This window comes from Aptenodytes forsteri, unplaced genomic scaffold (genome assembly GCF_000699145.1).
Source record: "Aptenodytes forsteri isolate BGI_AS27 unplaced genomic scaffold, ASM69914v1 Scaffold1, whole genome shotgun sequence".
In the NCBI taxonomy this organism is placed as follows: domain Eukaryota; kingdom Metazoa; phylum Chordata; class Aves; order Sphenisciformes; family Spheniscidae; genus Aptenodytes; species Aptenodytes forsteri.
In genome coordinates, this window is record NW_008795035.1 from 130316 (window position 1) to 147673 (window position 17358).

At 34.5% G+C, this 17358-nt stretch overlaps 1 protein-coding gene across 1 annotated transcript in view; it reads right to left on the reverse strand.

The window, feature by feature from the left end:
- Nucleotides 1–2648: 2648 nt before the first annotated feature.
- UNC13C (unc-13 homolog C) overlaps nucleotides 2649–17358 on the reverse strand; it is a 183298-nt gene continuing 168588 nt past the window's right edge. The window contains 3 exon segments of the mRNA XM_009276596.2: nucleotides 2649–4053; nucleotides 5026–5185; nucleotides 5919–6011. Of these exon segments, the coding sequence (XP_009274871.1) occupies nucleotides 3768–4053; nucleotides 5026–5185; nucleotides 5919–6011 (539 nt within the window). The 3' untranslated portion in view covers nucleotides 2649–3767.

Consider the following 17358-nt stretch of genomic DNA (forward strand, 5'->3'; position numbering starts at 1 on the left):
ATTTAACTCCCCAAAAGAGATAAAGTGCATGAAGAAACCTGAAGATCTAGTTCCATCTGATAGATGTTTCCATTGGTATTTTAGCAGTTTCCTGGGTTCAGTCCCATATGAAAAGGCTAAAGGCCAGTTCAGGTGCTGTGTTCTTAATGCAGGTGTCATTTAAATAGGGTATTAGACAAAATAAAATTATTTTAGATAGGTTGTTTTAGATTTCAGAATGTCTGCTAGTATTAGCTTCATCTTATATTTATGTATTTAATTCACACATTACTACTTCCTTTTTTTGTCAGATATTAGCTATGAAGCACATCAAGGAAAATTTAATTCAGTTCCCTATATTTGTCTATTACATTTCCATCCTAGAAAACAAAATAAATAAAAAGGACAAAAATCTCCCTCTTAATCCTTATTGAACAGTTATATAAAATTGTCCGTTCCAAGTATATTGGTTAATTTGAAGTGCTGTCATATCACAAGTTTCTCTAAATGTATTTGTTTTTTCCAGGTGCACATCAAATGGTTTCCATGTAGTAACTGTTCCTTGGAGAATGGAAAAATTGTTCGCAAATTAATTTTGCTGTTCTCCCCTGTCTTTTTTCTCCTTTATTTCCCTAAGTGTATGTATTTATATTCGCTATCTTAACAAACCAATACAAATGGAATTCCAACAATTTTGATTACATCAGTTGTCACTGAGAAGTGAAACTGCAGAAACAGCTGTCAGTTCACTAAGGTTAGCTCAGTTGAATTAAGAAAATTTTCTCTAAATTGAAATTAAATTTTTTTTAAAATGGAATATTTACTTCCCTAAAAGAGAATAAACAGCTTTTAAAATAGCACTGAAACCTTTTCAATATCAATCATGTTTACTACATGAAATGTTTGAGTTCGACCTGCTTGCACTACACCATTGCATATACTTGCATTTTGATTCATAACAAAGTTTAAAACAACCCTATGATGTACAGTTAACATATTTTCCTCCCATCTTCCGCATGATGAATTTTGATGCAGAAAGTAAATTGTTCTCTGTTAAAAATAGAGTAACATTAAAGTGTACTGTTTAAAGCTGTAGAATATAAGGGTTTGCTTTACCAGATTGCCTGAATACTTCTAGCGTGGGCAACTGAGGGAGACCACGAAGAGCAGTAATTGACTTCCTTGACAAGTTCAGTTATTATTCCTTTATAGGTGAATCTTGGGGATAAATAGTTAAGTGGGTGGTGAATACATTATGCACCAAAATGCGTGCCATTTTACAGTAGAATAAACAGCTACAGAAAAATATGATAAAAGTGCTCCAGGTGAAAAACCAGAAGCTGTCTACCCCAGCCTTTCTGTTTTAATTCACAGAGTCACAAATGATGTATTGTGGAATTCTCTTCGCATTTTATCCACAATAATGTTCTATATTGCAGAAACCACCTCATCTCTTGATTATTCCCCTTTTTTTACTTGAGACTGAGTCTGCTGATGTTTTCTTACACTAAATCTTGTTAACCGTTAGTAGATTCTGTGTTTTAAGTGTCATCCACTGTAGACACTTTGGGCTATACCTTGCAAAAATACAGTTAGGAAGCAGTATGACTTGCACATACAAACAGAAACTTCTCAGGAGGCAGTATTATATAGACTCAGATAAAATCCTCTTTAATTTTGTTGCAATTACTGGAGCTACACCTGGATTTTACTTTTAAGTATACCACAACACACAAAATACATCTGAAACATTAAAGGTTTGGATTAGTTTCAAGGTTGATTTTGGGTCTCTAAATCCTTGGGAGAGTTTTGCAAGTATTTGCGATTACATGCAACCTATATTTAGTAGGTATTATTAAAGTTACATTCTCAGAATTGTTTAAGGAGTCACTTAATGTCTAAATTAATGAACTACTTTTTGAAATGTGAAATTATCAGCATAACTTTTCACATGGAGAAATGGCTTTCTGAAGTGGTGGGTTAAAAAAGGTACCCATCAAAATCTCCCTCTGCCATAAAGTATTCTGCCATGCATAACTATCAGCAGGATATACACTAATAAGATAACTTGGGTTCCATCCCCTCCCGCTATGATCTTAGTGAAGTATTGTTAACTCTCTGAAGGCTGTGCAGATCTTCTCTAAATGTCTAAATATACTTATGGCAAATCTACTTTTTAGTATTCAAGCAAGAGGATTGAGGGTGTTGAAAGTCATCCTTAAAATCTCATCTAAATATCTCACAAAAGGAAATTCTGGAAAGAATCTGGTTTACATTTTTAAAAGACTGGCATTGACATACTAGCTATATGTCCTCCCTTCCTCTTATTTATTTTTTCCCTAAGCAAAGCTGAAAACTCTAACCTGTGTTATTAGAAACACTTGTAACCCAAACCAATGACAAATATGTGTATTATTACAGAACATTGTGTGTATTATGTGTGTTATTACAGAACATTATATTTTTTATATATGTATGCCTACCTCATTTATTATAGTTTTTTAGGACACTGACATATCAAATCATACACTTACAAAAGAGCCAAATGCTAGACACTGGAAATCGTACTTTGATATATTATAAAGCTATATTGTAAGCCCACTGCATGGGCTTCCCATGCACATAAAAGCTATAGGTACATAAATAATATAAAATGACAAAACTAGAAAGCAGTTTCTTCATACTTTATTTTACAATTTCTCACTAAATATATTTACAGGACACTGCTTTAGTGCAATACATAGTAATGTTGCATAAGTACAAACTGTTGAACTTTTCTAAAAAAAATAAAGAAATAAAGCACTTAACTGATGTTACAGCTAAGTATGTAAAGCAACGTTAATAACTCTGAGTGAAAATGCTAACAGCATCTTTTCTTTTCATAAACAATTTCTAGAAACGAACCACAAACCGGCATTACATATTCCAAACTACTAACCCTTGTACAGTACCATATCATTTTAAAAAATGATTTTTTTAAAAGCACATATACTGTACTGTATGGCAGTCTTTTTCTACAGATACTGACTTACTCTTTTAATACAAATATGATATTACCTTGGCAGTTTTGAAGAACAAAGTTATCTCAAGATATCAAACTTCAGTAACAAACTCTGATAAGCACAGCTTCTTGAGAACTTGCTTTAACAGCATTTCTTCACAGTGATATTTATGAAAGGTTGGAAAAAGATTAGCATAAAATATTTCCATCCTTTTTCAGTTTTTATGCAAAAATCATTACTTTATATTGGTAATTATAAAATTACAAACACTTTCTATAAGTAACTGCATCTGTAGTAATGATAGAAAAAGTTATCAGTAAGATACCTAAAATGAGGCTTGCATAAAATGATAGTTTGAAGAAAACTAGGTACATCATTTTTAAAATAAATAGTAAGGGAGGTAACTTAATTTAGAATAAGCAACAGAGTAGTTTAACAGAGACAACCTATTAATCAATTAAAAAAGCTAATTATTTATTAATAAATGTTAAAAAATAAAGGAATTGTGATGAGGTGAAATCAACATTTAAAAAGATATGATGAAACATTTACTCTTAATCTTAGTTTTGGCACTTCATTGGAACAATTACTTTACCAAAGACCAAAATATGTATAAAAGATATACAGCTCCTTGACATACCTTGCAAATATAGTACGTAAGTACTGGCAAACACTGAAAACATAGTTAGTTAAACATTCCCACAGAATTGCACATGCATGCACTATTCGGACAACAGCATTGTATCTATGTTCTTGGCTGTGACAATCTTGCATTACGTGGGTATTTTAGGCTATTTCTTCAGCCGATCTTGTTTCTGATTTAAGCCTTACAAATTCTTTAGCAACTTCATCATTGGTCCTCTGAGAAAGTATTCTAAGAATTGTTAACCCAGTTTCATCTACAGAGATGTTTCTCAACAAGGGGTACCAAGATGCACAGCTACCTTTCTCTGCTATGTTTTGCAGCTGAATAACTGTCATTCCTATAATGCGATCTTCCCTAGCAAAGCAGTAATCTTTCACTGAGAGGTGAAGTTCGTAGGCTCCTGGCTTATCTTCGTTACTCAAAATACTGCATGGATTAAAAATATGAATTTAGAACGAGGAGTTCAGTTTAATTCCCCTAAGGAATGAACGTACTCTAGAAATCTCGTAAAAATTAAAGTGATAGTGGTAGTTTAATTTTTGTAGTTCCATTTTGTTGCGACAGAATGTCATTTAGTTTTAAACCTTCTACACAGCTAACCTTTCAGATGCTACTGATGATGTAGCTTCTGTTCCCACTGACCTGAACAGAAACAGAGAATTCATCATTCCCTCAATATCTGAAATAAACACTGTTACCTTTCCCTAGAAAGTATCTAAAATGTTCAACTAGTTCCACAACTATCATAACAACATACTTAAATCAACTGCAAAAAATAAAGAAAATCACTGGCAGCAAGCCTCAAAAGGAGCTTTGTGGTCAGACACTGAGAAAGTGAACTCTGTCCTAGTCAGGGTTGGCGGGTAAGGGGAGGAAAATTAATTGGTCTCAGTTATGAAAGGGGAGGAGGAGTAAACAGGTGAGAGGTGCTGTGAGAATTTAAATTTAAAACTCCAGGTTAGATGAAATTTTCTTATTGCTTTAAGGATTAAATAATAGAGATAAATAATACCATTAACACATACACAACCCTTTACATATTTAGATATCTCAACAGTCATAAAGGCCCAGATATCTAGCAGTAATAATTAATGCTTCAGTCCAGATAACTACTTAGGCAAATAGATTCCTAGGTCTATAAACAGTTATTCCTGTGTAGGGAAATGAATTGTACATTTTAACCAGCTTTTGTAAGACTGAAAGCTTACTGGTTGTCATTCATCTTCATATAAAACAAAGATACAAATTACTAAAAGTTTTGAAGTGGTGTCTCTATCTATGGACTCTGATGTGTATAGTGGCCTTAGGATGTTTTTTTAATGTTCTTACTGGTCTAACTGCAAGAAGTTCTAAAAAAATTTGCATAAAATATGCAATTAACAGACAAAAAAGACTTACAATTGGAAAGTTTCATTGTATTTTGGTGACCAGGTGTTGCTCTTTGTCTTGGTTCCATGTCTTCTTTTCTTATCACTTAGGTTAGGACCTAATATGCAAACTTCCACAAATGGCCGGAACATAGCTGTTGTTTGCCAGTTTAGATTATTAATTGCTACAACTATAAAGAAATAAAAGAAATGAAGTTAAATAAAATTCCATTAGAAGAGCTCAAATTAATTATCTGGTACGACTTTGTATAGCCAATGAAAGGTGACCTGAGAGCTTTCCTATAGGATACCAATACCTGGGCAAGCCTAGGAGGAGCTTTGCCTGTTCCCTGCCAAGTAAGATGTCTGACTACTTTCAGTTACAACAGTAGCAAAGATAAACTTATATTTTACAAATACTTTACATTAATAGCTCTTTTGTCTGCTGCCTTCACTGTAATTAAAATATCAGCTTATACTAATATAAATGATACTGGGTTTTCTCTGGAATTCAGGTTGTGCAGAACAAAGGCATTTTGTTAAAAATGGAACTTTTTAAGTCTTGGTGCAGTCATTCACCACCCAGCTTTGCTACAGCATTTGGAAAATTTCATTATATGCAAGCAATTCAGAAGTCTAATTTGGCACATTTGAATTTATAACTCCATAACTTCGTATAATAAATTTTAACTGTCTACACAGAGAAGCACAGACAGTACTTACCTGCATAATCTTAACTTCTGCTGATGTTGAGCAAGGAAAAAGTACGTTCCTCATCACCTGAAGCATACTCATAGCTTTACAAGTACTGTAATACTTAACATTTGTTATTTCATTATTGGTATGTTTTACTTAGGATGTAGTGCTTGGGGATTTTCGACTTTGTTGTTGCTTTCTTTTTAAAACTAGCTATTTGAAACTTACCTTTTACAATGACTTTATGCTCACCAGTTCCAGGATGTGTAGAGACATCCACCTGTATAGATATCTCACCAACTGAATTATTAGTGGTTTGACCTGAAATAATAATCAGTAGGTTAGCACGCTTGGCTTCTCAATACCTCAAGAGAAATAGACAGTGAAAGAAGGTGAGAGATATTTTCTGTCAGAAACACTTAGAAATTTCTGACATATATTTCACATTTAAGTGGGAATCAGTTACAGATTCATAATTGATTTTGCCACAAAAGTACCTAACAATTGCAAACGTCTATGTAAACTGCCTCAGTAAAATAAAAACCCCCCTTTCATCTGGAACCTTCCATTCTTGTTGTCATTAGGTGTGTTTGCATCTTGAAATGCAAAAGTTGGTGGTTTCGTCAAACTTTGTTTGCATGTGCACCCCAGTTTAAAAAAAAAAAATTGTTTGGAGTGCAAAGTGCTATGTAAAATTATTCTGTCCAGAAAAACAAGATTTTAAAAAAGGTGTAATTTTCATTATACAAACTGTGGTGTTTTTAATGCAGTTACATTTAACCCACTGCGTGAAAACTTGTGTTAAAACACCTTCCCTTGTATTTATTTGGACTACTTAACTTGAATTAAATGAAGACAACACCTTGTTTTTTACACCTAAAATTCAGAAGGCAGCTTACCTGGGCTAATACTCCAATACTATATATAATATATAGTTTTATATGGGTTATTCTCACTTGCTTTCTGATGCTGTAAAGTAAATCAGAGAGAGTAGAGACTGGAGCTTCTAGAGCATTAATCTGTCTTGTTCTTTCATATTGTGAAATTCCACCTTTTCAAATTGTTACATACTGCACGGAATTAAACCGTAACAGGTTCTTTTTGTGGTGGTGGACCTTTTTATGAATGATGCTTTTGATTCCACATACAGCCATCTTCGGCTATGAAGTCTGAGTTGAACATACTGTAACTCTAAGTCGCTAATCTTTTGTTCTGATTAAAAAGCTTTCATTGCCAAGCTGGACAGGAGAAGAGATCCAGGAATTTGCAACTTCTAAATCACAGGGACACTGAATGGGTAGGATAAACTGAATGTACTGAGAGGGAGTATGACAAGTTCTCAAACTCTCTCCCACTCAAAATTAATAATAATCTACCACTGACTGCAGTGGAAGGTGAGTCATGCTGATCCTGAATATCACTGGAAATTTCAGCCAGCATCAATTACTTGTTTTAGCCTTTAGCTTAAAAAAACCCAAACCAAAACCCCTTTAGGAGAAATCAGGAATGTTTTAAAAGAAAACAATTAGCATTTTCACTAGGTAGCTTATGCAGCAACCTGTGGGTGATGGTAATAACGGAGCGTACTGTGTTAACCTGTAATAATGACACATTAGATCTTACCAAGACAAAATCTGTGAATCTACAGGATATGTCTTGTTCTGTTTCTCCAACTTTTTTATTAACTATACAAAGTATATCCTTGCAAAGGTCTCCTAACTGATCTTTTGCTTTCCTTTTCCTAGTAGTTGATAATTCACAACAGTGCTCTAAGCAGTACCGCAAATATATAGTGGGATTAGTCCTGTATGTATAGTACTGTTTGATACGGTTATAAAGAAATCTATGTAAAACATCACACAGTTTTATACTGAAAACAGCTGACATTAAAATGACCCTACATTTCACTATTGCTGAGGAAACTTCCTGCAGCAGAATGTTTCAGCCAGCAGAGACAACTTCTAGTGGAGTCTAGAATATAAGCTTGGTTTCTTTCAGTTACCACCCCATCCATCTTGCATTTGCTTTCTCTCTCTCTCTCTCTCTCTGACCTGCTGAACAAACTAGAGATACAATTCTAGGACATTCAGTATTTGCTTATAGCAGCTTTTGTTGACATTCAAGACCTACGGCACTTCATTTTAAAGTCTCTGATTTGTCTATTTCTGCTGTTTTGTTTTCTTTCTTGCTACCAGTTCTTGTAAAGCCACAGCAGGAATCAGTGATTCTCATTGCTCTATAGAAAGGTCCGTTTATCCTACCACATTTAACAAGTCGGTTTAACTGACAACAGATATCTAGCCCTGTGCTGCAGAGGATGATTGCAATTTTCTTCTGCTATTGTAATATAACTCATTAGAAGCTTAACAACCTTACAAATAACTCTGCTTTATGTTTGAAAACCTTATGGTTGCTTAACTATTACTGCTTCCACTCTAAACTCCTCTTTAGATTTTATTTCTTAGGTTATTTATATGAATCAAAATACAGCATCCTCATAGGTGGGTTTTAAAGTGATCACTTGCATTTAAACTGCAGTCATTCTACTGCAGCAAACAAACTGTAAAGGAGAAAAAAATATTTCCTCTGACCAAAGATGCTTGCTCCTCAGTGGACAAAAAGTCCAAAACAGTCAGGCTTTAATTCCTTCCTTATTTAGCACCTGGAATGTCATCAATGTGATAGTTGTTATAGCCCTAATGATCTTGACAGAAGAGAGCCATTTTTGGACCAAGGACCTAGTCAAATGTTTCTTAGTCATGATAGTCATATTGGCTACATATGCACACAGAAACTAATTCTTCTGTCTTCTATTCCTTAGTAGGTAAGGAGAAGTGTGAACTTGAGGACTCTGGTAAGAGAAAATAGCAGAAAATACAAGTGGAAAAATGAGTCGTATATTTTGTAAAAATATATTCTCTAGAATAATATTCCTGCTAAATGCAAGAGACTCCTACTGAATCAGTCTGTGATTATGTACAAAAGTACATTTCTGTGAAAGGGGTCCTTTGTCCTGCTTGAATCCTTTAGCAGCAAAAAATTTTAAAACAGTTTTCCTATTAGGACGACTTTGGAAACTAACTTCTAGGTTTGCATGAAAAAAGAGCCCAGCAGAAATAAATGGGCTTCACAGAAAATGAGCTAGCATAAAATTTAAGAATAGAATTTAAGACCTTGAAATAGCAGGAGCAGTACCTCTGATGGTGTGTACTTTCCAGCTGCTCTGGAAGTTGGGGCAAGTTTTAAAACAGTTTTCCTATTAGGACGACTTTGGAAACTAACTTCTAGGTTTGCATGAAAAAAGAGCCCAGCAGAAATAAATGGGCTTCACAGAAAATGAGCTAGCATAAAATTTAAGAATAGAATTTAAGACCTTGAAATAGCAGGAGCAGTACCTCTGATGGTGTGTACTTTCCAGCTGCTCTGGAAGTTGGGGCATGAAAACTGGGATGCTTTCATAATTTCTTGGAAAAAAAAAAAAGGAAAATATTAAGACTAGTTTGTTTTGGGGGCTACTGGGAGCATTGGTATGCAGCATGGACCTCAATAAGAGCCGCAAAACACATTTGAGAAGCTGAGCTAATCATTGGACTGTTCTTTAGTCTTAGCTCTGACTCTCCAACCACCATGGTTATGCTGCTATGAGTACTTAAGATAGCAGACTTTGTGTACGTAATTACTAAAACCAGCACTATAGCTATGCCCAAAGTTTGCACTATTTAGATATTCTAATATAAACATAGGAAAGTTTACATAATGATGTAAATTCTCATACAGAAGTATTTATGGGAGATAAAATTTCTGTGTCTGAAAAGGCTCCAACCACCATGGTTATGCTGCTATGAGTACTTAAGATAGCAGACTTTGTGTACGTAATTACTAAAACCAGCACTATAGCTATGCCCAAAGTTTGCACTATTTAGATATTCTAATATAAACATAGGAAAGTTTACATAATGATGTAAATTCTCATACAGAAGTATTTATGGGAGATAAAATTTCTGTGTCTGAAAAGGTATTGCCTGACCTATCTGTTAACAAAGTTAGTTTTTATCTGGTATTGTATTTAGCCAAATGTTATCATCAATCTTGCAATCTCTTCTATTTACAGTTCAGTATGGCAAAATTTGGTAGCTATAAGAAAGTGAAACATAGCAGCCTTGAAATCTGAGCGGTGAAAAAACAATAATTTGATGGTGTAAAACAGTCGGACAGAAATACATAGTACTGAATCCTAAAAGAAAAAATCGGTCCCTGCACTCAGCCATGCAAGCCTTCTCTTTCATCTGCTCTGTGCCTGTAGTACAAAGTTTGAAAATGGTTGTATAATCCTTAGGTTAACATATCATTTCATGATATGGACCATCAACTATCTTATGTTCTATCTTATGATAGCAATTCTTTCTTTAGAAACTGCTTTAAGATCTGTTGGTATTCATCATATCTTCCTGCTGGTAGCTTCATGTAAAACCCTTAAATCTGGAGGAGGCTTTATTTGAGGCTCTGTTTCTCACAACATAAAGAATAAAAGACAGTACCAAATTATGTGTCAGAGAGAGCACAATATTAAGGGCATGCTTGCAAAACAAGGCTTTTTTTTTATGCTGCAAAGTCATCTAGTAGCAAAAGAGAATAATGGAATGTTTTTATTGTTCTTCAGCTAGGGACACATTCTTCTTGTTTCATCCAATAACAATTACAGCTTTCAATAACAACAGATTTAATTCTTTTTTCTTGTCTTTTTCTTTTTTTTTTTCCCCCACTGTTGAAAACCAGAAGCATTAATTGTTAAAGCGTTTGTGGTCTGTGCAGTGTCCATTCTTGTTTAGTGGTGCTTGCAGGGAGACTTCTAACTATACAGTCATATTGTAAAAGTAAGACTCACTTTTTTTCAAAATATTTATGAGGACAATATGCAGATGTTCTTACACCTTCCATTGTCTCTATGAGCCTTTCCCCAAACTTGCATTGCATTTGCAAAGTTCATAGGACTTGTTTGGAAAACTATTTTATTCAAAATTATTTAAAAAATTCTGTTTTATTCAAAAAAAGAAATCTCAGCAGTTAACAAGGTGGATTGTTTTCTTCCTCTGCCTGCTGTCCAGTTTATAGATCTGCTGAGCCTTAAGTATAGGGTTAAGTTGTCAGAATGTATGCATAAGAGAGAGAGAGAGAGTTGAGATATGAGACAAGGAGGCATAGTCAAAACTGGAGCTTTTTGGAAATTCAGGCAAAATTCAGTAGAAAAATCAGGTTTGGACTTTGTCACCAAAACCATCAGCTGGGTGTCCAAAACCTGATGTGGATCTAGATTCATGGTCTTTTTCAGCTCAGGTTCCAGAGAACTTGGAAATGGACTATATCCCCCTCCTAATGTGAGAAGTTATGTGTCTCTGAGGAGAGAATTGATCCAATTTCTGGTGTAGCTGGAATCTATTAAACAGTCTATGCAGTGTCCAAAAGAGCTCAGTGTCTGTGCTCAGGTGTTTGAAAACAGAGTTCCTATTTGTATTTGAAAGGCTTTTATACTATCTGCAGTTATTACAACATAATAATATATTATTTGCTTTGAAAGGAAAGCACCGAATGTCAGAATTTATTGAATATATAAAAATATATTGTCAGAAGTCCTTTATTTGTTTTTACTATTTTTTTTTCTTCACACAATTATATTCCAGTTTTCCATACATTCATGGTTCCTTACATTTATTGAAGGGCTGAAATGACCCCTAGGTTGAGAAGGTAAACATGAATTAAATATTTTAATTTATGCAAAGGGAGTACTTCATTAAACAGAAAAGGAATCTGACATTTACCGAACACCCCTCTGACTTTAAATATTAATGTGTTTTGTACTGAACCAATCAGTGCTTATATAATAATATTAATAATAATAATAATAAAAAAAAGGTAAGATGATATTTGACAAAAATTTGGGTTTTTTGTTTTGTTAATCTTGGAATTTCATAATTTGCTCATTCCTTGGGTTCATATTACCATGTTGGTATCTCCTCTTCTTCCAGTTGGCATGGATCTATAATCAACTTTAGATTATTCACATTGTTCCTTTCTGCCCTACTTGCGCTCTCTGATTTTGCCAACTTCCATACCAAATGGAAGTGATTCTTTCTTACCGAGTTTTTTTAGCCTTTCCCTTTACTTTATACTTATTTGATTAAGTCTTTGTATGTCTACAGTGCCTCCTTCTAATGTCTAGGGTTCTTATATTTTTATAGTTCTGGGGCTAGATGCTCTTTTAAAGACTGTCTTCTTCCTGGACTTTTGTAGCTTCTTGACTTTCTCCTCCTCTCATCCAGGCACTCATAAAGTTGTTGCAAGTGTCTTTTGCAGTTTTTGCCCCAAAGTAGTCAAAGATAATAAGCCATAAAGTTTTTGCAAGTGTCTTTATTTTTGCCCCAAAGTAGTCAAAGATAATAAGCTAGGCTCTGAAACAATCTTTATAGCTGTATTAAAAGTTCCTAAATCTATGGAGGTTTACTTTTTTTTTTCTCTTTCTTTTACTCTGGCTTTTAGGATTCAGGATTTCAAGATCTTCTTTACCTCTTTGAGGATTAGAAATCTAGTTTAAAAGAAAAACAGCTACTACCTGCAAACTAATCGTCATGCATGACATGATTTTAGTACCTGAGACTTAGAAAAGTGCACTAAGCACTGTGAGCCAGGCAATAAAACCAGCTGAACTGGCAACATTGCCCTGTGGTAACCCTATCCTACCACATTTGCTAGCTAGCTTCTTCAGAATAAATCTGACCATTTATTTAAATACCGGACCTATGCTTTGACTTTATTTTCTATATTGGACATAAGAATGAAAAAGTTGAACAAATATTCAAGCTTTCACAGTGCCCAGTGTCCAGGAATTACACAAGCTATGAAATCAACATTTTAATTCAGACAAACATTTGTCATCTTCTGATTAACGATGTCAATAAAATACATATATTTGTCTGGGGTTCATCTGCTAATTTATTAGGAGACAAAAGATCAGGGTGACTAATCAAGCTATTCTTCACACGATCCTGAGGGTCTATAATTTAGAGGAAAATCTTGAGTGCATGTTTTAACATCTTCATTTAATACAAAGAGTAAGTTAAAGCTAAATTGTTAAGAGGTGGATGTAGTAAGCTAAATGATCTCTTCTGTATGTGTGTTAGAGAAAAGGAAGGGAAACCTCCTTTTAGTAATGATAACCATGCTAACTGCAACACATGCTTTGCTTTAAGAAGTTGCTAATTGTTTGTCTTGGGGGATTCTGAGAGCCAAGTTCAGTTACCTGATGGCTGACTTTCAGCAACCATTCTTTCACCAGGCTGCCATGAAAGCATTGAAAAGACTGAGAATGTTTGTATTTGATTAGAAAACATAAATCATTTATCTTAAGGATCACTTGGTGTGAAGGTATTAAGGTTGACAGAAGATTCTGCAGCATCTGTAAGCCTCTCAATTGTACAAAGCCACACTATCAAAATACATTCTCTCCTATTTGAATTTCTGTAATGTCAGAGAGAGTGATATGAGGAATTCAGAGAGCATAATATAAAAGCAGAATATTATGGTGTGAGTAGAAAGTACTGGTTTGAGTGTCAGGGTGGAATCCCCAGTTAAGGCTTTCCCCTTCATCTCTACCTAGCGTAAGCCATGCTTCACATGATGAGGGCTGGCAATTGCAGAACCCCGCTGTGACCCTCTGTTCTCTGTAGCTGCTTGTATGGCCGTATGGTAAGAAACCAGGCATGAGCCAGCTTTGATCTGGGAGGTGAGTATCCAATTAACACCATCCATCCATCCATATATATGTATGTGTGTATGTGTATATACAGGTGTGTGTATATATATATAGTCCAGTGTTTTAACGAAGCAACATACAGGCAAGTATAGCCTCTCAAGTTAAGAGGTTTATGTATGTAGTGAATGCTCCACTGATACCATTAAGTTGTTATTTTTTAAAACTGATGTCATATAACTGATGGATACCAGTAGCTTGTGTTCATTTTCTTGAAGACTTAAGAGAAACTGTAATAAAGCACCTAAATTAGAAATAAATTGTATACTATTTCATTTAAGTAGTAGCCAAAGAAATTTTCTATTGTGACAGCCTCTTAAGTGAACATTCTGTAAAAACCTTATTCTTCAGCAGCAGTCTGGTTTTTTTTATCTGTGAAGTTTTAAAATATTTATTTTCTGCCACTATTCCGAATGCATTTATTTTGATATTAGCATATGCTAGAATACTTCTATTAGGTGTAATTCTGCAAGTTTCTTCATTGTTCTTAGGTTTTCTGTTGTTCGCTACTATACAGTCCTTGCAATTGTACGCTGATTTCTGCAGCTTATAATGCTGGTCTATTTTTTTTCTTTCATGAACTAAGGTTGTGTAACACATGACACTGACCTCAATTTGAAACTACAGTGGATGAAACAGGGATTATTTCTTAAGTTAAATTCTGTCTGAAGTATAGGTTATGTGAGCACTGGAAATGCTCTGTAGGACTTAAAGTTGATGATAGAATACAGGTATAGCTTTCAAAATATGACAGTTAATAATACAACAGTTTTGACATGCAAAAGAGCAGGGAAAAAAATCTTTCTGTTTTCACTTATAATCATGCTAAATGATTTTTATTTTCTATAGTCTGATGTCATCTATCTGCTTGCCCAAACCATAGTACGTTCACTGTTTTCTAAGTTAACTATCAGTTTAGTATTTCAATCTGATTCCATATATTTAAGAAGATAGAAGATAGTGAAGTTCTGCTTTGCCTTGTGCCATTACAGGTTGCAAAGGAACACAGAATTGAATTTTGTCTTGGCAGCTGAAAAGAATTTATCTTCATTTTTGATCATGTAATTTCCTTCCCTATGTTGGCTTCACAAGATGAGTATGGAGTTACTGTTATAGTTACTCATTCTCATTAGGTAAATGTTTTTAATTCTGCTTATTATCTTTTCTTGTTTTCAGATGCTTCTTCCCCTTTTAGCTTTCAATTGTCCAGCATAAGAACGAAGAAATTCGATACAAATCAGTTGATGTGAAAGAATAGCCTTTTCTGTAGCCATTTAAACGCACAAGTAGGGATTATAATATGAGCCTCCATGTTGCTAGATGAGTATTGATTTTTTTTCTGCTTAAGTAATACAAACTCTTTAAAGTCAAGCTAAAAAATATATTGCAGTCCCACCACTATAGATTGCTATGTTGTATACCTCACAATAACAGTAGCATTCTCTAATGAGGTTTATAAAACTAAGCTGCTGTAAATTTATAAGAAAAGACATTTCTCTATTTCCAATAAGTAACCATTTTAGATGCAACAGTGGCATTTACTTCGGAGAAATGAGTAGTAATAAATTAGAGCAAATTCAGGACACTGTAATGTTTGAGGTGCTGCCTTTTTATGTAGTTTGCTAAAACTAAAATCATATTTGTCCAAATGTTATTAGAGTTGATGCTAACCAAATGTAAACATTCAAAACAGAGGCTACAGTTTATGAAATTAGTCACTGTCTTAAATCTTCAGTAAACTAAACCACAGCCATAAATCTCCTTTTAATTTTGATATCCTTTAAGTAGTCTAAAAGGTGAAGGTATAAAGTAATTCAATAAAAAGGTGACTGCCAGGCTGAAAATTCTCTCTTTTTTTAGGAACAAATTTTAAGAAGCATCACTGGGACTGGTGAGCTTTGAGTTACAGTAAGTCAAATACACCATAGAGTAGGAAAGTTTGTACAGTAGGCCAATGGATATGGATGTAGTTTTACTTCAGTGTTCTGACTCTGTTCGTTCTCTTCTGAAATACAGAAATACAGAAAGAGTTTGTCCTTTGGCTTTTATAGTTTTGTCTTGATTGAGAAAATGTGGTTGAATTTAGCTCAAGTTGAGTTAAAATTAGCTTGTCCTGCCTGAACTGAAATTTGACCTTTTTGACTAGAGTTGATGTAGGTTGACAACTTGTATAAATACATCAATGTACAAATACATGGTTTTTGCAGAAACCATTGAGCTTTCCTTGATGATATTCTGTGCTGGCTTGCTGGCTGCCATCCAGCTGTTAGCCAGCCATGGTGTGTTTTAGCCATACAGCACTGAACCCCCAAGTCCCTGCAACTGAGCAGGGTTTTATAGGTAAGGCTTGGCAGTGTGCTACTATTTTACAATTGATTCATGCTTGGCACAAGTGTAGTGTGCACAAACAATTGTTTGGTCACAAAAAAATGTTGAAAACAATCCATGTTAGTCTGAATTTATGCAAAAATGTTATCCTGCAGCTGAATTTAGAGGAGAAGAAAGATCACTTTTACAGTACAAGCTAATGTATATTATTAGTAGTACCAATCTAAAAGTGACAGTTTACAGCTGACAAAAGACCAAAGGAAACAGAATCAATCAGAGATCTGAACCTCAGGGGATCTGCTTGGTCATGGCGTACTGATGCTATGAGATTCTCAGTTGGCTGTGTTTTATATGCTCTTTGCAGGGGTATCAATGACCATATAGTGTGTAAGATACTAGCCACTCAGGCTTTGAAATGCAGTTCTCTTCACTAAACTGCCTTCAGGTTTTTCAAAATCCTTTAGGTCTATATCAATGTCCATTTTAGAGACTCTAAAAGCGACCTGCTCCACGAAATGGTTCTTGGCAGCGCTAACACTGGTGTATGGTTGAATAAGAAGAAAACACTGATCCAGAAGAATGTGCTTAGCACAGGCACTGCAGAATCACCTGGACACCTTCTGGTTAATATTACATGTGACCTTCAGATAAGTGGAACTAAATTTCGTTACCAGTTTATAATTCATTGTATGTAAAATTGTAAAAGTTTTCCTACCAAACAATACTGATAATTTATTCGCAAAAGAGAATGCTGCTCTACAAGTTTTACATTTGTGGCTTGGGATTAAAATAAATCAAGTGCTGGCATGTTTTGCTTATTTTTCTGGAAATAAAATTCCTTTTTCTATACTAAGGGACAAACACAGATAATCTTCCCCCTTACTATCATATTGATACCAATGTTAAAATCTGTAATGATCAGAGTCTTGGCAGTATTTAATTTCCAAACAAGCTGAAAGTGCGTGGCAGATCTGGGAATAGTAGGGATGTAATCAGAGAAGGGAAACCTCTCTCTCCTCCTGTGCCAGGCAGAAAGACAGGTGTTTAATATGATAGCATATGACAGAACCTAAAGCTATGTCACTAAGTATGCTAGTCTGATCTCTGTATTGTCTAATAAATAAAGTTGATACAGACAACATTTTTCTTTTATCTTTCATTTTCATAGTGTGGTTACAGATTTGTTTTCAGAACACTGAGGAAGGATTGAATTTATAACTTTCATCATCGTATTCCCTTTAAATGGCAAATCATTATAGGGAGAAAAAAGGCAAAAAAAAAGCAATGTCATCAGTTATTCAAAAAGTTACTGCTGGTTTATGCTCAGCATTGTCATTTACTTATTCAAGCACTTGTCTGTTTCGAAAACAGTCTTGAGAGTCTGTAGCAGTGCTTTGAAAAGGAAAAATCATCAGAGTAAGATTATGGCAGTTAACTGCATTAGTCCTGACTGTGGTTAACTGCATCAGTCCTGACTGTGTGATAATTTGCTTTTAAAGCATATGTCCATAACAATATAGTCTCCTGCTGTATTTG